This window comes from Cebidichthys violaceus, unplaced genomic scaffold (genome assembly GCF_023349555.1).
Source record: "Cebidichthys violaceus isolate CVI_PGR_0920_01 unplaced genomic scaffold, fCebVio1.0.p SCAF_33, whole genome shotgun sequence".
Classification (NCBI taxonomy): domain Eukaryota; kingdom Metazoa; phylum Chordata; class Actinopteri; order Perciformes; family Stichaeidae; genus Cebidichthys; species Cebidichthys violaceus.
This window is the reverse complement of record NW_027176517.1, coordinates 2,481,447-2,504,326: the sequence shown is the minus strand read 5'-3', so window position 1 is coordinate 2,504,326 and position 22,880 is coordinate 2,481,447. Positions and strand designations below refer to the sequence as shown.

Here is a 22,880-nt window from a genome sequence, read left to right as displayed (position 1 = left end):
GCACCCACAACTGTGGCTCCAACAACAGCTGCACCCACAACTGCGGCCCCAACAACTGCAGGCTCAACAATAGCTGCTCTCGCAACTGCGGCACCAACAACTGCGGCTCCCACAACTGCGGCCCCAACAACTGCGGCCCCAACAACTGCGGCTCCCACAACAGCGGCTCCCACTGCGGCCTCAACGACGGCGGCTCCAACAACTGCGGCTCTCACAACTGCAGCTCCAACAACTGCGGCCCCAACAACTGCGGCTCCCCCAACTGCGGCCCCCACAACTGCGGCTCCCACAACGGCAGCTCTCACAACTGCGGCTCCCACAACAGCTGCCTCAACAACTGTTGCACCCACAACTGCGGCCCCCACAACTGCGGCCCCAACAACTGCGGCCCCAACAACTGCAGGCTCAACAACAGCTGCTCTCACAACTACGGCTCCAACAACGGCAGCTCCCACAACTGCGGCACCCACAACTGCGGCTCCCACAACGGCAGCTCTCACAACTGCGGCTCCCACAACAGCTGACTCAACAACTGCTGCACCCACAACTGCGGCTCCAACAACAGCTGCCCCAACAACTGTGGCTCCCACAACAGCTGACTCAACAACTCCTGCACCCACAACTGCGGCCCCAACAACTGAGGCCCCAACGACGGCGGCTCCAACAACTGTGGCCCCAACAACTGCGGCTCCCACAACTGCGGCTCCCACAACGGCAGCTCTCACAACTGCGGCCCCAACAACAGCTGCCTCAACAACTGCTGCACCCACAACTGTGGCCCCCACAACTGCGGCTCCCACAACGGCAGCTCTCACAACTGCGGCTCCAACAACTGCGGCTCCCACAACTGCTGCCTCAACAACTGCTGCACACACAACTGCGGCCCCCACAACGGCAGCTCTCACAACTGCGGCTCCAACAACTGCGGCTCCCACAACTGCTGCACCCACAACTGCGGCCCCAACGACGGTCCCAACAACTGCTGCCCCAACAATAGCGGCCCCAACGACGGCGGCTCCAACAACTGCGGCCCCAACAACTGTGGCCCCCACAACTGCGGCTCCCACAACTGCGGCTCCCACAACTGCGGCTCCCACAACTGTGGCTCCCACAACGGCAGCTCTCAATACTGCGGCTCCCACAACAGCTGCCTCAACAACTGTTGCACCCACAACTGTGGCCCCAACAACTGCAGGCTCAACAACAGCTGCTCTCACAACTGCGGCTCCAACAACTGCGGATCCCACAACTGCGGCCCCAACAACTGCGGCCCCAACGACGGCGGCCCCAACAACTGCGGCCCCAACAACTGCGGCTCCCACAACTGCGGCTTCTACAACTGCGGCTCCCACAACGGCAGCTCTCACAACTGAGGCTCCAACAACTGCTACCCCAACAACTGCTGCACCCACAACTGCAGGCTCAACAACAGCTGCTCTAACAACTACGGCTCCATCAACGACAGCTCCCACAATTGTGGCCCCAACAACTGCGGCTCCCACAACTGCGGCTCCCACAACGGCAGCTCTCACAACTGCGGCCCCCACAACTGCGGCTCCCACAACGGCAGCTCTCACAACTGCAGCCCCAACAACAGCTGCTCTCACAACTGCGGCTCTAACAACAGTTGCCTCAACAACTGCTGCACACACAACTGTGGCCCCAACAACTGCGGCTCCCACAACGGCAGCTCTCACAACTGCGGCTCCAACAACTGCGGCTCCCACAACTGCGGCCCCAACAACTGCGGCCCCAACGACGGCGGCCCCAACAACTGCGGCCCCAACAACTGCGGCTCCCACAACTGCGGCTCTCACAACTGCAGCCCCAACAACAGCTGCTCTCACAACTGCGGCTCTAACAACAGCTGCCCCAACGGCAGCTCCCACAACTGCGGCTCCCACAACGGCAGCTCTCACAACTGCGGCTCCCACAACAGCTGCCTCAACAACTGTTGCACCCACAACTGCGGCCCCAACAACTGCAGGCTCAACAACAGCTGCTCTCACAACTGCGGCACCAACAACTGCGGTTCCCACAACTGCGGCCCCAACAACTGCTGCACCCACAACTGCGCCCTCAACAACAGCTGCTCTCACAACTGCGGCTCTAACAACAGTTGCCTCAACAACTGCTGCACACACAACTGCAGCCCCCACAACGGCAGCTCTCACAACTGCGGCTCCAACAACTGCGGCTCCCACAACTGCTGCACCCACAACTGCGGCCCCAACAACTGCGGCCCCAACGACGGCCCCAACAACTGCAGCCCCAACAACTGCAGCCCCAACAACTGCGGCCCCAACGACGGTGGCTCCAACAACTGCGGCCCCAACAACTGCGGCTCCCACAACTGTGGCTCCCACAACGGCAGCTCTCACAACTGCGGCTCCCACAACAGCTGCCTCAACAACTGTTGCATCCACAACTGCGGCCCCAACAACTGCAGGCTCAACAACAGCTGCTCTCACAACTGCGGCGCCAACAACTGCGGCCCCAACAACTGCGGCTCCCACAACTGTGGCTCCCACAACGGCAGCTCTCACAACTGCGGCCCCAACAACTGCGGCTCCCACAACTGCTGCACCCACAACTGCGGCCCCAACAACTGCGGGACCAACAACTGTGGTTCTCACAACAGCTGCCTCAACAACTATTGCACCCACAAGTGCGGGACCAACAACTGCAGGCTCAACAACAGCTGCTCTCACAACTACGGCTCCAACAACGGCAGCTCCCACAACTGCGGCTCCCACAACGGCAGCTCCCACAACTGCGGCTCCCACAACAGCTGCCTTAACAACTGCTGCACCCACAACTGCGGCCCCAACAACTGCAGGCTCAACAACAGTTGCTCTCACAACTGCGGCTCCAACAACAGCTGCCCCAACAACTGTGGCTCCCACAACTACGGCTCCAACGACAGCAGCTCCCACAACTGCGGCTCCCACAACAGCTGCCTCAACAACTGTTGCACCCACAACTGCGCGACCAACAACTGCAGGCTCAACAACAGCTGCTCTCAGAACTACGGCTCCAACAACGGCAGTTCTCACAACTGCGGCTCCCACAACTGTGGCCCCAACAACTGTTTCCCCAACGACGGCGGCTCCAACAACTGCGGCCCCAACAACTGCGGCTCCCACAACTGTGGCTCCCACAACGGCAGCTCCCACAACTGTGGCTCCCACAACGGCAGCTCTCACAACTGCGGCCCCCACAACTGCGGCTCCCACAACAGCTGCTCTCACAACTGCGGCTCCAACAACAGCTGCCTCAACAACTGCTGCACCCACAACTGCGGCCCCAACAACTGCGGCTCCAACGACGGCAGCTCCCACAACAGTGGCTCCCACAACGGCGGCTCTCACAACTGCGGCTCCCACAACTGCGGCCCCAACAACTGCAGGCTCAACAACAGCTGCTCTCACAACTGCGGCCCCAACAACTGCAGGCTCAACAACAGCTGCTCTCACAACTGCGGCTCCAACAACAGCTGCCCCAACAACTGTGGCTCCCACAACAGCTGCCTCAACAACTGTTGCACCCACAACTGCGGGACCAACAACTGCAGACTCAACAACAGCTGCTCTCACAACTGCGGCTCCAACAACAGCTGCCCCAACAACTGTGGCTCCCACAACTACGGCTCCAACGACAGCGGCTCCCACAACGGCTGCTCTCACAACTGCGGCTCCAACAACAGCTGCCCCAACAACTGTGGCTCCCACAACAGCTGCCTCAACAACTGTGGCTCCCACAACAGCTGCCTCAACAACTGTTGGACCCACAACTGCGGGACCAACAACTGCAGGCTCAACAACAACAGCTCTCACAACTACGGCTCCAACGACAGCAGCTCCCACAACTGTGGCCCCAACAACTGCAGGCTCAACAACAGCTGCTCTCACAACTACGGCTCCATCAACGGCAGCTCCCACAACTGTGGCCCCAACAACTGTTGCCCCAACGACGGCGGCTCCAACAACTCCGGCCCCAACGACTGTGGCTCCCACAACGGCGGCTCCCACAACTGTGGCTCCCACAACTGTGGCTCCCACAACAGCTGTTCTCACAACGGCGGCTCCCACAACTGTGGCTCCCACAACGGCAGCTCCCACAACTGTGGCTCCCACAACGGCAGCTCCCACAACTGCGGCCCCCACAACTGCGGCTCCCACAACAGCTGCTCTCACAACTGCGGCTCAAACAACAGCTGCCTCAACAACTGCTGCACCCACAACTGCGGCACCCACAACTGCGCCCTCAACAACAGCTGCTCTCACAACTACGGCTCCAACGACAGCAGCTCCCACAACTGTGGCTCCCACAACGGCAGCTCCCACAACAGCGGCCCCAACAACTGCAGGCTCAACAACAGCTGCTCTCACAACAAAGGCTCCAACAACGGCAGCTCCCACAACTGCGGCCCCAACAACTGCGGCTCCAACGACGGCAGCTCCCACAACAGCGGCTCCCACAACGGCTGCTCTCACAACTGCGGCTCCAACAACTGTGGCTCCCACAACAGCTGCCTTAACAACTGCTGCACCCACAACTGCGGCCCCTACAACTGCAGGTTCAACAACAGCTGCTCTCACAACTGCGGCTCCAACAACAGCTGCCCCAACAACTGTGGCTCCAACAACTGCAGGCTCAACAACAGCTGCTCTCACAACTGCGGCTCCAACAACAGCTGCCTCAACAACTGCTGCACCGACAACTGCGGCCCAAACAACTGCAGGCTCAACAACAGCTGCTCTCACAACTGCAGCACCAAAAACTGCGGCTCCCACAACTGCGGCTTCTACAACTGCGGCTCCCACAACGGCAGCTCTCACAACTGAGGCTCCAACAACTGCTACCCCAACAACTGCTGCACCCACAACTGCAGGCTCAACAACAGCTGCTCTAACAACTACGGCTCCATCAACGGCAGCTCCCACAATTGTGGCCCCAACAACTGCGGCTCCCACAACTGCGGCTCCCACAACTGTGGCTCCCACAACGGCAGCTCTCACAACTGCGGCCCCCACAACTGCGGCTCCCACAACGGCAGCTCTCACAACTGCAGCCCCAACAACAGCTGCTCTCACAACTGCGGCTCTAACAACAGTTGCCTCAACAACTGCTGCACACACAACTGCAGCCCCCACAACTGCGGCTCCCACAACGGCAGCTCTCACAACTGCGGCTCCAACAACTGCCGCTCCCACAACTGCTGCACCCACAACTGCGGCCCCAACAACTGCGGCCCCAACGACGGCCCCAACAACTGCAGCCCCAACAACTGCAGCCCCAACAACTGAGGCCCCAACGACGGTGGCTCCAACAACTGCGGCCCCAACAACTGCGGCTCCCACAACTGCGGTTCCCACAACTGTGGCTCCCACAACGGCAGCTCTCACAACTGCGGCTCCCACAACAGCTGCCTCAACAACTGTTGCATCCACAACTGCGGCCCCAACAACTGCAGGCTCAACAACAGCTGCTCTCACAACTGCGGCGCCAACAACTGCGGCCCCAACAACTGCGGCTCCCACAACTGTGGCTCCCACAACGGCAGCTCTCACAACTGCGGCCCCAACAACTGCGGCTCCCACAACTGCTGCACCCACAACTGCGGCCCCAACAACTGCGGGACCAACAACTGTGGTTCTCACAACAGCTGCCTCAACAACTATTGCACCCACAACTGCGGGACCAACAACTGCAGGCTCAACAACAGCTGCTCTCACAACTACGGCTCCAACAACGGCAGCTCCCACAACTGCGGCTCCCACAACGGCAGCTCCCACAACTGCGGCTCCCACAACAGCTGCCTTAACAACTGCTGCACCCACAACTGCGGCCCCAACAACTGCAGGCTCAACAACAGTTGCTCTCACAACTGCGGCTCCAACAACAGCTGCCCCAACAACTGTGGCTCCCACAACTACGGCTCCAACGACAGCAGCTCCCACAACTGCAGCTCCAACGACGGCAGCTTCCACAACAGCGGCTCCCACAACGGCTGCTCTCACAACTGCAGCTCCCACAACTGCGGCTCCAACGACGGCAGCTTCCACAACTGTGGCTCCCACAACAGCTGCCTTAACAACTGCTGCACCCACAACTGCGGCCCCAACAACTGCAGGTTCAACAACAGCTGCTCTCACAACTGCGGCTCCAACAACAGCTGCCTCAACAACTGCTGCACCCACAACTGCGGCCCCAACAACTGCAGGCTCAACAACAGCTGCTCTCACAACTGCGGCGCCAACAACTGCGGCCCCAACAACTGCGGCTCCCACAACTGTGGCTCCCACAACGGCAGCTCTCACAACTGCGGCCCCCACAACTGCGGCTCCCACAACGGCAGCTCTCACAACTGCAGCCCCAACAACAGCTGCTCTCACAACTGCGGCTCTAACAACAGTTGCCTCAACAACTGCTGCACACACAACTGCAGCCCCCACAACTGCGGCTCCAACAAAGGCAGCTCTCACAACTGCGGCTCCAACAACTGCGGCTCCCACAACTGCGGCCCCAACAACTGCGGCCCCAACGACGGCCCCAACAACTGCAGCCCCAACAACTGCAGCCCCAACAACTGCGGCCCCAACGACGGTGGCTCCAACAACTGCGGCCCCAACAACTGCGGCTCCCACAACTGCGGTTCCCACAACTGTGGCTCCCACAATGGCAGCTCTCACAACTGCGGCTCCCACAACAGCTGCCTCAACAACTGTTGCATCCACAACTGCGGCCCCAACAACTGCAGGCTCAACAACAGCTGCTCTCACAACTGCGGCGCCAACAACTGCGGCCCCAACAACTGCGGCTCCCACAACTGTGGCTCCCACAACGGCAGCTCTCACAACTGCGGCCCCAACAACTGCGGCTCCCACAACTGCTGCACCCACAACTGCGGCCCCAACAACTGCGGGACCAACAACTGTGGTTCTCACAACAGCTGCCTCAACAACTATTGCACCCACAACTGCGGGACCAACAACTGCAGGCTCAACAACAGCTGCTCTCACAACTACGGCTCCAACAACGGCAGCTCCCACAACTGCGGCTCCCACAACGGCAGCTCCCACAACTGCGGCTCCCACAACAGCTGCCTTAACAACTGCTGCACCCACAACTGCGGCCCCAACAACTGCAGGCTCAACAACAGTTGCTCTCACAACTGCGGCTCCAACAACAGCTGCCCCAACAACTGTGGCTCCCACAACTACGGCTCCAACGACAGCAGCTCCCACAACTGCGGCTCCCACAACAGCTGCCTCAACAACTGTTGCACCCACAACTGCGCGACCAACAACTGCAGGCTCAACAACAGCTGCTCTCAGAACTACGGCTCCAACAACGGCAGTTCTCACAACTGTGGCTCCCACAACTGTGGCCCCAACAACTGTTTCCCCAACGACGGCGGCTCCAACAACTGCGGCCCCAACAACTGCGGCTCCCACAACTGTGGCTCCCACAACGGCAGCTCCCACAACTGTGGCTCCCACAACGGCAGCTCTCACAACTGCGGCCCCCACAACTGCGGCTCCCACAACAGCTGCTCTCACAACTGCGGCTCCAACAACAGCTGCCTCAACAACTGCTGCACCCACAACTGCGGCCCCAACAACTGCGGCTCCAACGACGGCAGCTCCCACAACAGTGGCTCCCACAACAGCGGCTCTCACAACTGCGGCTCCCACAACTGCGGCCCCAACAACTGCAGGCTCAACAACAGCTGCTCTCACAACTGCGGCCCCAACAACTGCAGGCTCAACAACAGCTGCTCTCACAACTGCGGCTCCAACAACAGCTGCCCCAACAACTGTGGCTCCCACAACAGCTGCCTCAACAACTGTTGCACCCACAACTGCGGGACCAACAACTGCAGACTCAACAACAGCTGCTCTCACAACTGCGGCTCCAACAACAGCTGCCCCAACAACTGTGGCTCCCACAACTACGGCTCCAACGACAGCGGCTCCCACAACGGCTGCTCTCACAACTGCGGCTCCAACAACAGCTGCCCCAACAACTGTGGCTCCCACAACAGCTGCCTCAACAACTGTGGCTCCCACAACAGCTGCCTCAACAACTGTTGCACCCACAACTGCGGCCCCAACAACTGCAGGTTCAACAACAGCTGCTCTCACAACTGCGGCTCCAACAACAGCTGCCCCAACAACTGTGGCTCCAACAACTGCAGGCTCAACAACAGCTGCTCTCACAACTGCGGCTCCAACAACAGCTGCCTCAACAACTGCTGCACCCACAACTGCGGCCCCAACAACTGTGGCTCCCACAACGGCAGCTCCCACAACTGTGGCTCCCACAACGGCAGCTCTCACAACTGCGGCCCCCACAACTGCGGCTCCCATAACAGCTGCTCTCACAACTGCGGCTCCAACAACAGCTGCCTCAACAACTGCTGCACCCACAACTGCGGCCCCAACAACTGCGGCTCCAACGACGGCAGCTCCCACAACAGTGGCTCCCACAACGGCGGCTCTCACAACTGCGGCTCCCACAACTGCGGCCCCAACAACTGCAGGCTCAACAACAGCTGCTCTCACAACTGCGGCCCCAACAACTGCAGGCTCAACAACAGCTGCTCTCACAACTGCGGCTCCAACAACAGCTGCCCCAACAACTGTGGCTCCCACAACAGCTGCCTCAACAACTGTTGCACCCACAACTGCGGGACCAACAACTGCAGACTCAACAACAGCTGCTCTCACAACTGCGGCTCCAACAACAGCTGCCCCAACAACTGTGGCTCCCACAACTACGGCTCCAACGACAGCGGCTCCCACAACGGCTGCTCTCACAACTGCGGCTCCAACAACAGCTGCCCCAACAACTGTGGCTCCCACAACAGCTGCCTCAACAACTGTGGCTCCCACAACAGCTGCCTCAACAACTGTTGCACCCACAACTGCGGGACCAACAACTGCAGGCTCAACAACAACAGCTCTCACAACTACGGCTCCAACGACAGCAGCTCCCACAACTGTGGCCCCAACAACTGCAGGCTCAACAACAGCTGCTCTCACAACTACGGCTCCATCAACGGCAGCTCCCACAACTGTGGCCCCAACAACTGTTGCCCCAACGACGGCGGCTCCAACAACTGCGGCCCCAACAACTGTGGCTCCCACAACGGCGGCTCCCACAACTGTGGCTCCCACAACTGTGGCTCCCACAACAGCTGTTCTCACAACGGCGGCTCCCACAACTGTGGCTCCCACAACGGCAGCTCCCACAACTGTGGCTCCCACAACGGCAGCTCCCACAACTGCGGCCCCCACAACTGCGGCTCCCACAACAGCTGCTCTCACAACTGCGGCTCCAACAACAGCTGCCTCAACAACTGCTGCACCCACAACTGCGGCACCCACAACTGCGCCCTCAACAACAGCTGCTCTCACAACTATGGCTCCAACGACAGCAGCTCCCACAACTGTGGCTCCCACAACGGCAGCTCCCACAACAGCGGCCCCAACAACTGCAGGCTCAACAACAGCTGCTCTCACAACAAAGGCTCCAACAACGGCAGCTCCCACAACTGCGGCCCCAACAACTGCGGCTCCAACGACGGCAGCTCCCACAACAGCGGCTCCCACAACGGCTGCTCTCACAACTGCGGCTCCAACAACTGTGGCTCCCACAACAGCTGCCTTAACAACTGCTGCACCCACAACTGCGGCCCCTACAACTGCAGGTTCAACAACAGCTGCTCTCACAACTGCGGCTCCAACAACAGCTGCCCCAACAACTGTGGCTCCAACAACTGCAGGCTCAACAACAGCTGCTCTCACAACTGCGGCTCCAACAACAGCTGCCTCAACAACTGCTGCACCGACAACTGCGGCCCAAACAACTGCAGGCTCAACAACAGCTGCTCTCACAACTGCAGCACCAAAAACTGCGGCTCCCACAACTGCGGCTTCTACAACTGCGGCTCCCACAACGGCAGCTCTCACAACTGAGGCTCCAACAACTGCTACCCCAACAACTGCTGCACCCACAACTGCAGGCTCAACAACAGCTGCTCTAACAACTACGGCTCCATCAACGGCAGCTCCCACAATTGTGGCCCCAACAACTGCGGCTCCCACAACTGCGGCTCCCACAACTGTGGCTCCCACAACGGCAGCTCTCACAACTGCGGCCCCCACAACTGCGGCTCCCACAACGGCAGCTCTCACAACTGCAGCCCCAACAACAGCTGCTCTCACAACTGCGGCTCTAACAACAGTTGCCTCAACAACTGCTGCACACACAACTGCAGCCCCCACAACTGCGGCTCCCACAACGGCAGCTCTCACAACTGCGGCTCCAACAACTGCCGCTCCCACAACTGCTGCACCCACAACTGCGGCCCCAACAACTGCGGCCCCAACGACGGCCCCAACAACTGCAGCCCCAACAACTGCGGCCCCAACGACGGTGGCTCCAACAACTGCGGCCCCAACAACTGCGGCTCCCACAACTGCGGTTCCCACAACTGTGGCTCCCACAACGGCAGCTCTCACAACTGCGGCTCCCACAACAGCTGCCTCAACAACTGTTGCATCCACAACTGCGGCCCCAACAACTGCAGGCTCAACAACAGCTGCTCTCACAACTGCGGCGCCAACAACTGCGGCCCCAACAACTGCGGCTCCCACAACTGTGGCTCCCACAACGGCAGCTCTCACAACTGCGGCCCCAACAACTGCGGCTCCCACAACTGCTGCACCCACAACTGCGGCCCCAACAACTGCGGGACCAACAACTGTGGTTCTCACAACAGCTGCCTCAACAACTATTGCACCCACAACTGCGGGACCAACAACTGCAGGCTCAACAACAGCTGCTCTCACAACTACGGCTCCAACAACTGCAGCTCCCACAACTGCGGCTCCCACAACGGCAGCTCCCACAACTGCGGCTCCCACAACAGCTGCCTTAACAACTGCTGCACCCACAACTGCGGCCCCAACAACTGCAGGCTCAACAACAGTTGCTCTCACAACTGCGGCTCCAACAACTGCTGCCCCAACAACTGTGGCTCCCACAACTACGGCTCCAACGACAGCAGCTCCCACAACTGCAGCTCCAACGACGGCAGCTTCCACAACAGCGGCTCCCACAACGGCTGCTCTCACAACTGCAGCTCCCACAACTGCGGCTCCAACGACGGCAGCTTCCACAACTGTGGCTCCCACAACAGCTGCCTTAACAACTGCTGCACCCACAACTGCGGCCCCAACAACTGCAGGTTCAACAACAGCTGCTCTCACAACTGCGGCTCCAACAACAGCTGCCCCAACAACTGTGGCTCCAACAACTGCAGGCTCAACAACAGCTGCTCTCACAACTGCGGCTCCAACAACAGCTGCCTCAACAACTGCTGCACCCACAACTGCGGCCCCAACAACTGCGGCTCCCACAACTGCGGCTCCCACAACTGTGGCTCCCACAACGGCAGCTCCCACAACTGCGGCTCCCACAACAGCTGCCTTAACAACTGCTGCACCCACAACTGCGGCCCCAACAACTGCAGGCTCAACAACAGTTGCTCTCACAACTGCGGCTCCAACAACAGCTGCCCCAACAACTGTGGCTCCCACAACTACGGCTCCAACGACAGCAGCTCCCACAACTGCGGCTCCCACAACAGCTGCCTCAACAACTGTTGCACCCACAACTGCGCGACCAACAACTGCAGGCTCAACAACAGCTGCTCTCAGAACTACGGCTCCAACAACGGCAGTTCTCACAACTGCGGCTCCCACAACTGTGGCCCCAACAACTGTTTCCCCAACGACGGCGGCTCCAACAACTGCGGCCCCAACAACTGCGGCTCCCACAACTGTGGCTCCCACAACGGCAGCTCCCACAACTGTGGCTCCCACAACGGCAGCTCTCACAACTGCGGCCCCCACAACTGCGGCTCCCACAACAGCTGCTCTCACAACTGCGGCTCCAACAACAGCTGCCTCAACAACTGCTGCACCCACAACTGCGGCCCCAACAACTGCGGCTCCAACGACGGCAGCTCCCACAACAGTGGCTCCCACAACGGCGGCTCTCACAACTGCGGCTCCCACAACTGCGGCCCCAACAACTGCAGGCTCAACAACAGCTGCTCTCACAACTGCGGCCCCAACAACTGCAGGCTCAACAACAGCTGCTCTCACAACTGCGGCTCCAACAACAGCTGCCCCAACAACTGTGGCTCCCACAACTACGGCTCCAACGACAGCGGCTCCCACAACGGCTGCTCTCACAACTGCGGCTCCAACAACAGCTGCCCCAACAACTGTGGCTCCCACAACAGCTGCCTCAACAACTGTGGCTCCCACAACAGCTGCCTCAACAACTGTTGCACCCACAACTGCGGGACCAACAACTGCAGGCTCAACAACAACAGCTCTCACAACTACGGCTCCAACGACAGCAGCTCCCACAACTGTGGCCCCAACAACTGCAGGCTCAACAACAGCTGCTCTCACAACTACGGCTCCATCAACGGCAGCTCCCACAACTGTGGCCCCAACAACTGTTGCCCCAACGACGGCGGCTCCAACAACTGCGGCCCCAACAACTGTGGCTCCCACAACGGCGGCTCCCACAACTGTGGCTCCCACAACTGTGGCTCCCACAACAGCTGTTCTCACAACGGCGGCTCCCACAACTGTGGCTCCCACAACGGCAGCTCCCACAACTGTGGCTCCCACAACGGCAGCTCCCACAACTGCGGCCCCCACAACTGCGGCTCCCACAACAGCTGCTCTCACAACTGCGGCTCCAACAACAGCTGCCTCAACAACTGCTGCACCCACAACTGCGGCACCCACAACTGCGCCCTCAACAACAGCTGCTCTCACAACTATGGCTCCAACGACAGCAGCTCCCACAACTGTGGCTCCCACAACGGCAGCTCCCACAACAGCGGCCCCAACAACTGCAGGCTCAACAACAGCTGCTCTCACAACAAAGGCTCCAACAGCGGCCCCAACAACTGCAGGCTCAACAACAGCTGCTCTCACAACAAAGGCTCCAACAACGGCAGCTCCCACAACTGCGGCCCCAACAACTGCGGCTCCAACGACGGCAGCTCCCACAACAGCGGCTCCCACAACGGCTGCTCTCACAACTGCGGCTCCAACAACTGTGGCTCCCACAACAGCTGCCTTAACAACTGCTGCACCCACAACTGCGGCCCCTACAACTGCAGGTTCAACAACAGCTGCTCTCACAACTGCGGCTCCAACAACAGCTGCCCCAACAACTGTGGCTCCAACAACTGCAGGCTCAACAACAGCTGCTCTCACAACTGCGGCTCCAACAACAGCTGCCTCAACAACTGCTGCACCGACAACTGCGGCCCAAACAACTGCAGGCTCAACAACAGCTGCTCTCACAACTGCAGCACCAAAAACTGCGGCTCCCACAACTGCGGCTTCTACAACTGCGGCTCCCACAACGGCAGCTCTCACAACTGAGGCTCCAACAACTGCTACCCCAACAACTGCTGCACCCACAACTGTAGGCTCAACAACAGCTGCTCTAACAACTACGGCTCCATCAACGGCAGCTCCCACAATTGTGGCCCCAACAACTGCGGCTCCCACAACTGCGGCTCCCACAACTGTGGCTCCCACAACGGCAGCTCTCACAACTGCGGCCCCCACAACTGCGGCTCCCACAACGGCAGCTCTCACAACTGCAGCCCCAACAACAGCTGCTCTCACAACTGCGGCTCTAACAACAGTTGCCTCAACAACTGCTGCACACACAACTGCAGCCCCCACAACTGCGGCTCCCACAACGGCAGCTCTCACAACTGCGGCTCCAACAACTGCCGCTCCCACAACTGCTGCACCCACAACTGCGGCCCCAACAACTGCGGCCCCAACGACGGCCCCAACAACTGCAGCCCCAACAACTGCGGCCCCAACGACGGTGGCTCCAACAACTGCGGCCCCAACAACTGCGGCTCCCACAACTGCGGTTCCCACAACTGTGGCTCCCACAACGGCAGCTCTCACAACTGCGGCTCCCACAACAGCTGCCTCAACAACTGTTGCATCCACAACTGCGGCCCCAACAACTGCAGGCTCAACAACAGCTGCTCTCACAACTGCGGCGCCAACAACTGCGGCCCCAACAACTGCGGCTCCCACAACTGTGGCTCCCACAACGGCAGCTCTCACAACTGCGGCCCCAACAACTGCGGCTCCCACAACTGCTGCACCCACAACTGCGGCCCCAACAACTGCGGGACCAACAACTGTGGTTCTCACAACAGCTGCCTCAACAACTATTGCACCCACAACTGCGGGACCAACAACTGCAGGCTCAACAACAGCTGCTCTCACAACTACGGCTCCAACAACGGCAGCTCCCACAACTGCGGCTCCCACAACGGCAGCTCCCACAACTGCGGCTCCCACAACAGCTGCCTTAACAACTGCTGCACCCACAACTGCGGCCCCAACAACTGCAGGCTCAACAACAGTTGCTCTCACAACTGCGGCTCCAACAACAGCTGCCCCAACAACTGTGGCTCCCACAACTACGGCTCCAACGACAGCAGCTCCCACAACTGCAGCTCCAACGACGGCAGCTTCCACAACAGCGGCTCCCACAACGGCTGCTCTCACAACTGCAGCTCCCACAACTGCGGCTCCAACGACGGCAGCTTCCACAACTGTGGCTCCCACAACAGCTGCCTTAACAACTGCTGCACCCACAACTGCGGCCCCAACAACTGCAGGTTCAACAACAGCTGCTCTCACAACTGCGGCTCCAACAACAGCTGCCCCAACAACTGTGGCTCCAACAACTGCAGGCTCAACAACAGCTGCTCTCACAACTGCGGCTCCAACAACAGCTGCCTCAACAACTGCTGCACCCACAACTGCGGCCCCAACAACTGTGGCTCCCACAACGGCAGCTCCCACAACTGTGGCTCCCACAACGGCAGCTCTCACAACTGCGGCCCCCACAACTGCGGCTCCCACAACAGCTGCTCTCACAACTGCGGCTCCAACAACAGCTGCCTCAACAACTGCTGCACCCACAACTGCGGCCCCAACAACTGCGGCTCCAACGACGGCAGCTCCCACAACAGTGGCTCCCACAACGGCGGCTCTCACAACTGCGGCTCCCACAACTGCGGCCCCAACAACTGCAGGCTCAACAACAGCTGCTCTCACAACTGCGGCCCCAACAACTGCAGGCTCAACAACAGCTGCTCTCACAACTGCGGCTCCAACAACAGCTGCCCCAACAACTGTGGCTCCCACAACAGCTGCCTCAACAACTGTTGCACCCACAACTGCGGGACCAACAACTGCAGACTCAACAACAGCTGCTCTCACAACTGCGGCTCCAACAACAGCTGCCCCAACAACTGTGGCTCCCACAACTACGGCTCCAACGACAGCGGCTCCCACAACGGCTGCTCTCACAACTGCGGCTCCAACAACAGCTGCCCCAACAACTGTGGCTCCCACAACAGCTGCCTCAACAACTGTGGCTCCCACAACAGCTGCCTCAACAACTGTTGCACCCACAACTGCGGGACCAACAACTGCAGGCTCAACAACAACAGCTCTCACAACTACGGCTCCAACGACAGCAGCTCCCACAACTGTGGCCCCAACAACTGCAGGCTCAACAACAGCTGCTCTCACAACTACGGCTCCATCAACGGCAGCTCCCACAACTGTGGCCCCAACAACTGTTGCCCCAACGACGGCGGCTCCAACAACTGCGGCCCCAACAACTGTGGCTCCCACAACGGCGGCTCCCACAACTGTGGCTCCCACAACTGTGGCTCCCACAACAGCTGTTCTCACAACGGCGGCTCCCACAACTGTGGCTCCCACAACGGCAGCTCCCACAACTGTGGCTCCCACAACGGCAGCTCCCACAACTGCGGCCCCCACAACTGCGGCTCCCACAACAGCTGCTCTCACAACTGCGGCTCCAACAACAGCTGCCTCAACAACTGCTGCACCCACAACTGCGGCACCCACAACTGCGCCCTCAACAACAGCTGCTCTCACAACTATGGCTCCAACGACAGCAGCTCCCACAACTGTGGCTCCCACAACGGCAGCTCCCACAACAGCGGCCCCAACAACTGCAGGCTCAACAACAGCTGCTCTCACAACAAAGGCTCCAACAACGGCAGCTCCCACAACTGCGGCCCCAACAACTGCGGCTCCAACGACGGCAGCTCCCACAACAGCGGCTCCCACAACGGCTGCTCTCACAACTGCGGCTCCAACAACTGTGGCTCCCACAACAGCTGCCTTAACAACTGCTGCACCCACAACTGCGGCCCCTACAACTGCAGGTTCAACAACAGCTGCTCTCACAACTGCGGCTCCAACAACAGCTGCCCCAACAACTGTGGCTCCAACAACTGCAGACTCAACAACAGCTGCTCTCACAACTGCGGCTCCAACAACAGCTGCCTCAACAACTGCTGCACCGACAACTGCGGCCCAAACAACTGCAGGCTCAACAACAGCTGCTCTCACAACTGCAGCACCAAAAACTGCGGCTCCCACAACTGCGGCTTCTACAACTGCGGCTCCCACAACGGCAGCTCTCACAACTGAGGCTCCAACAACTGCTACCCCAACAACTGCTGCACCCACAACTGCAGGCTCAACAACAGCTGCTCTAACAACTACGGCTCCATCAACGGCAGCTCCCACAATTGTGGCCCCAACAACTGCGGCTCCCACAACTGCGGCTCCCACAACTGTGGCTCCCACAACGGCAGCTCTCACAACTGCGGCCCCCACAACTGCGGCTCCCACAACGGCAGCTCTCACAACTGCAGCCCCAACAACAGCTGCTCTCACAACTGCGGCTCTAACAACAGTTGCCTCAACAACTGCTGCACACACAACTGCAGCCCCCACAACTGCGGCTCCCACAACGGCAGCTCTCACAACTGCGGCTCCAACAACTGCCGCTCCCACAACTGCTGCACCCACAACTGCGGCCCCAACAACTGCGGCCCCAACGACGGCCCCAACAACTGCAGCCCCAACAACTGCGGCCCCAACGACGGTGGCTCCAACAACTGCGGCCCCAACAACTGCGGCTCCCACAACTGCGGTTCCCACAACTGTGGCTCCCACAACGGCAGCTCTCACAACTGCGGCTCCCACAACAGCTGCCTCAACAACTGTTGCATCCACAACTGCGGCCCCAACAACTGCAGGCTCAACAACAGCTGCTCTCACAACTGCGGCGCCAACAACTGCGGCCCCAACAACTGCGGCTCCCACAACTGTGGCTCCCACAACGGCAGCTCTCACAACTGCGGCCCCAACAACTGCGGCTCCCACAACTGCTGCACCCACAACTGCGGCCCCAACAACTGCGGGACCAACAACTGTGGTTCTCACAACAGCTGCCTCAACAACTATTGCACCCACAACTGCGGGACCAACAACTGCAGGCTCAACAACAGCTGCTCTCACAACTACGGCTCCAACAACGGCAGCTCCCACAACTGCGGCTCCCACAACGGCAGCTCCCACAACTGCGGCTCCCACAACAGCTGCCTTAACAACTGCTGCACCCACAACTGCGGCCCCAACAACTGCAGGCTCAACAACAGTTGCTCTCACAACTGCGGCTCCAACAACAGCTGCCCCAACAACTGTGGCTCCCACAACTACGGCTCCAACGACAGCAGCTCCCACAACTGCAGCTCCAACGACGGCAGCTTCCACAACAGCGGCTCCCACAACGGCTGCTCTCACAACTGCAGCTCCCACAACTGCGGCTCCAACGACGGCAGCTTCCACAACTGTGGCTCCCACAACAGCTGCCTTAACAACTGCTGCACCCACAACTGCGGCCCCAACAACTGCAGGTTCAACAACAGCTGCTCTCACAACTGCGGCTCCAACAACAGCTGCCCCAACAACTGTGGCTCCAACAACTGCAGGCTCAACAACAGCTGCTCTCACAACTGCGGCTCCAACAACAGCTGCCTCAACAACTGCTGCACCCACAACTGCGGCCCCAACAACTGTGGCTCCCACAACGGCAGCTCCCACAACTGTGGCTCCCACAACAGCTGCTCTCACAACTGCGGCTCCAACAACAGCTGCCTCAACAACTGCTGCACCCACAACTGCGGCCCCAACAACTGCGGCTCCAACGACGGCAGCTCCCACAACAGCGGCTCCCACAACGGCGGCTCTCACAACTGCGGCTCCCACAACTGCGGCCCCAACAACTGCAGGCTCAACAACAGCTGCTCTCACAACTGCGGCCCCAACAACTGCAGGCTCAACAACAGCTGCTCTCACAACTGCGGCTCCAACAACAGCTGCCCCAACAACTGTGGCTCCCACAACAGCTGCCTCAACAACTGTTGCACCCACAACTGCGGGACCAACAACTGCGGCTCCCACAACGGCAGCTCTCACAACTGCAGCCCCAACAACAGCTGCTCTCACAACTGCGGCTCTAACAACAGTTGCCTCAACAACTGCTGCACACACAACTGCAGCCCCCACAACTGCGGCTCCAACAAAGGCAGCTCTCACAACTGCGGCTCCAACAACTGCGGCTCCCACAACTGCTGCACCCACAACTGCGGCCCCAACAACTGCGGCCCCAACGACGGCCCCAACAACTGCAGCCCCAACAACTGCAGCCCCAACAACTGCGGCCCCAACGACGGTGGCTCCAACAACTGCGGCCCCAACAACTGCAGCTCCCACAACTGCGGTTCCCACAACTGAGGCTCCCACAATGGCAGCTCTCACAACTGCGGCTCCCACAACAGCTGCCTCAACAACTGTTGCATCCACAACTGCGGCCCCAACAACTGCAGGCTCAACAACAGCTGCTCTCACAACTGCGGCGCCAACAACTGCGGCCCCAACAACTGCGGCTCCCACAACTGCGGCTCCCACAACTGCTGCACCCACAACTGCGGCCCCAACAACTGCGGGACCAACAACTGTGGTTCTCACAACAGCTGCCTCAACAACTATTGCACCCACAACTGCGGGACCAACAACTGCAGGCTCAACAACAGCTGCTCTCACAACTACGGCTCCAACAACGGCAGCTCCCACAACTGCGGCTCCCACAACGGCAGCTCCCACAACTGCGGCTCCCACAACAGCTGCCTTAACAACTGCTGCACCCACAACTGCGGCCCCAACAACTGCAGGCTCAACAACAGTTGCTCTCACAACTGCGGCTCCAACAACAGCTGCCCCAACAACTGTGGCTCCCACAACTACGGCTCCAACGACAGCAGCTCCCACAACTGCGGCTCCCACAACAGCTGCCTCAACAACTGTTGCACCCACAACTGCGCGACCAACAACTGCAGGCTCAACAACAGCTGCTCTCAGAACTACGGCGCCAACAACTGCGGCCCCAACAACTGCGGCTCCCACAACTGTGGCTCCCACAACGGCAGCTCTCACAACTGCGGCCCCAACAACTGCGGCTCCCACAACTGCTGCACCCACAACTGCGGCCCCAACAACTGCGGGACCAACAACTGTGGTTCTCACAACAGCTGCCTCAACAACTATTGCACCCACAACTGCGGGACCAACAACTGCAGGCTCAACAACAGCTGCTCTCACAACTACGGCTCCAACAACGGCAGCTCCCACAACTGCGGCTCCCACAACGGCAGCTCCCACAACTGCGGCTCCCACAACAGCTGCCTTAACAACTGCTGCACCCACAACTGCGGCCCCAACAACTGCAGGCTCAACAACAGTTGCTCTCACAACTGCGGCTCCAACAACAGCTGCCCCAACAACTGTGGCTCCCACAACTACGGCTCCAACGACAGCAGCTCCCACAACTGCGGCTCCCACAACAGCTGCCTCAACAACTGTTGCACCCACAACTGCGCGACCAACAACTGCAGGCTCAACAACAGCTGCTCTCAGAACTACGGCTCCAACAACGGCAGTTCTCACAACTGCGGCTCCCACAACTGTGGCCCCAACAACTGTTTCCCCAACGACGGCGGCTCCAACAACTGCGGCCCCAACAACTGCGGCTCCCACAACGGCAGCTCCCACAACTGTGGCTCCCACAACGGCAGCTCTCACAACTGCGGCCCCCACAACTGCGGCTCCCACAACAGCTGCTCTCACAACTGCGGCTCCAACAACAGCTGCCTCAACAACTGCTGCACCCACAACTGCGGCCCCAACAACTGCGGCTCCAACGACGGCAGCTCCCACAACAGTGGCTCCCACAACGGCGGCTCTCACAACTGCGGCTCCCACAACTGCGGCCCCAACAACTGCAGGCTCAACAACAGCTGCTCTCACAACTGCGGCCCCAACAACTGCAGGCTCAACAACAGCTGCTCTCACAACTGCGGCTCCAACAACAGCTGCCCCAACAACTGTGGCTCCCACAACTACGGCTCCAACGACAGCGGCTCCAACGACAGCGGCTCCCACAACGGCTGCTCTCACAACTGCGGCTCCAACAACAGCTGCCCCAACAACTGTGGCTCCCACAACAGCTGCCTCAACAACTGTGGCTCCCACAACAGCTGCCTCAACAACTGTTGCACCCACAACTGCGGGACCAACAACTGCAGGCTCAACAACAACAGCTCTCACAACTACGGCTCCAACGACAGCAGCTCCCACAACTGTGGCCCCAACAACTGCAGGCTCAACAACAGCTGCTCTCACAACTACGGCTCCATCAACGGCAGCTCCCACAACTGTGGCCCCAACAACTGTTGCCCCAACGACGGCGGCTCCAACAACTGCGGCCCCAACAACTGTGGCTCCCACAACGGCGGCTCCCACAACTGTGGCTCCCACAACGGCGGCTCCCACAACTGTGGCTCCCACAACGGCTGTTCTCACAACGGCGGCTCCCACAACTGCGGCTCCCACAACGGCAGCTCCCACAACTGTGGCTCCCACAACGGCAGCTCCCACAACTGCGGCTCCCACAACTGCGGCTCCCACAACAGCTGCTCTCACAACTGCGGCTCCAACAACAGCTGCCTCAACAACTGCTGCACCCACAACTGCGGCCCCCACAACTGCGGCCCCAACAACTGCGGGACCAACAACTACAGGCTCAACAACAGCTGCTCTCACAACAACGGCTCCAACGACAGCAGCTCCCACAACTGTGGCTCCCACAACTACGGTTCCAACGACAGCAGCCCCCACAACTGCGGGTCCCACAACTGAGGCTCCAACAACTGTTGCACCAACAACTGCGGCCCCCACAACTGCGGCTCCAACAACAGCTGACTCAACAACTGCTGCACCCACAACTGCGGCCCCAACAACTGCGGCTCCAACGATAGCGACCCCCACACCTATGGCTCCAAACCAAGGCTTGTGACGCCATGATTTTTCTATTTTTATCTTTCCTTTTCTTTCCACACTGTCAACAATACAGGAATTATGAAATATGCATTAAAGAAATACGTGATGGGTTAAGCTCACACTGACAAAGAAAGATCATAGTATTTATTTTGACCCTAAGCATATTGTACCCCTTTGATTGGGTACTGAAACTGAAAACAATGTCCATTAACATCAGAAAATAATTGTAGACCATGTAATGGATAATATAGTCAATACAGAAACTAATTGACTTCATAAGTCATACATAGCTATTACTAATCTTCAGATATCTAGTTGGGCTTTTACATGTAAAGTGTAACTAAAACATAAAGCTTCACTCATGAAAACTATAATACAATACAAATACGGAGATACAGTCAATCAGATCACACATTTCATATACCACAGTAGACAAGTGGAGACACCAAGGTTAATAACATTTCAATTAGCAAAAATTGGGTACATTCTTGGTTTTCTTTTTGCTAGCAATGAACCTTTGTAGTAAAATATTTTATATCTGGAATTAATTTTATTTCAGTATTTTACAGTCGCCATTCACCACGCTAATCGTGACTTTGTTACTGCCTTGTCTTTGGATGTATATGGAAAGAGGCTTTGAGGATAGACTGTTAAAACTATTTTGTTTTTTAATTCCTACAGGCTTTGTATTACTGGCCCTTCAGATGAGGATAACTGTGTTTGGAGAGGTTAGCAATGGAACCATCACTGAACGTGTTAATGAGGTATGTAAAACACAATGTGTAAATTAACCGTTTAGCGAAGGCTCTTCAGCGAACATTATCAATGATGATGCATTCACACATGATAGAGGGTGGGGTGACAGGAATGAGATGAATCTCCTGATGTATATTCTCTGTGTTTTCTCTCAATTTAGTTCTTTGAAAAGCAGCTCCTGAATGGAACAGCTCACAGAATCAACGTGGTAAAGATTCAAAAGGAAAGAGTTGCCCCATAGAAGCTTCATGTTGATGTCTAAAGACAGCGGTTCAAGGTTATGCTGGTAGAATTGTTACTCCACTTCTTCTGCGTCTTTATCATTATTATTGTCAAACTCTTGGGTCAACATGAGGACCCATTTTCACTCTATAATCCCTGAACAACATCTCCATGAACTGAAGATGTGCATTGAATGTGCACAGTAGAATGGGAAGCTCAAACCAAGCAGTGTGATCTGTCAAAGAGGTTTCAAACAGGTTTCAATAATTCACATGCTCTGTAACTGGAGGAGGAGCTGCCAGGAAACACTTCCCCCTTTCATCATGAATGAGGAAACGTTTCACACAAACACTGGCAACAATAACCTTGGTGAGTGTCTCATAGTGTATGATGACGATTGAACCGTGAAAAGGAAAGAATTAATGGTCCGTCAGATGTTGCTGACAAAATGCACATGTTCTCGGAATATGAATCTGGTTTTCTTGTGCCAACAATAAGCTTATAAAATGTATCTTCTTAAGCAGA

General features: G+C 58.3%; 1 protein-coding gene and 1 long non-coding RNA gene across 2 annotated transcripts in view; both read left to right on the top strand.

Moving 5' to 3' along the window:
- Positions 1 to 18,776, top strand: part of LOC137883492 (uncharacterized protein DDB_G0283357-like) — a gene marked incomplete at its 5' end in the record, with an annotated part of 34,648 nt that extends 15,872 nt beyond the window's left edge. The window contains 16 exons of the mRNA XM_068724978.1: positions 29 to 339; positions 1,375 to 1,686; positions 2,670 to 2,730; positions 3,737 to 4,140; positions 4,849 to 4,894; positions 5,909 to 6,136; positions 9,416 to 9,508; positions 9,671 to 9,883; positions 11,078 to 11,260; positions 12,863 to 13,012; positions 13,175 to 13,387; positions 14,537 to 14,764; positions 16,052 to 16,144; positions 16,307 to 16,519; positions 17,669 to 17,896; positions 18,749 to 18,776. Coding sequence (XP_068581079.1) covers positions 29 to 339; positions 1,375 to 1,686; positions 2,670 to 2,730; positions 3,737 to 4,140; positions 4,849 to 4,894; positions 5,909 to 6,136; positions 9,416 to 9,508; positions 9,671 to 9,883; positions 11,078 to 11,260; positions 12,863 to 13,012; positions 13,175 to 13,387; positions 14,537 to 14,764; positions 16,052 to 16,144; positions 16,307 to 16,519; positions 17,669 to 17,896; positions 18,749 to 18,776 — 3,004 coding nt within the window. The remainder of the gene's footprint in view (positions 1 to 28; positions 340 to 1,374; positions 1,687 to 2,669; positions 2,731 to 3,736; positions 4,141 to 4,848; positions 4,895 to 5,908; positions 6,137 to 9,415; positions 9,509 to 9,670; positions 9,884 to 11,077; positions 11,261 to 12,862; positions 13,013 to 13,174; positions 13,388 to 14,536; positions 14,765 to 16,051; positions 16,145 to 16,306; positions 16,520 to 17,668; positions 17,897 to 18,748) is intronic.
- A 2,194-nt stretch (positions 18,777 to 20,970) lies between these two features.
- On the top strand, positions 20,971 to 22,873 carry LOC137883581 (uncharacterized). Its single transcript, XR_011104581.1, has 3 exons — positions 20,971 to 21,385; positions 22,059 to 22,141; positions 22,294 to 22,873. It is a non-coding gene; the product is annotated as an uncharacterized lncRNA (long non-coding RNA).
- Positions 22,874 to 22,880: the final 7 nt, after the last annotated feature.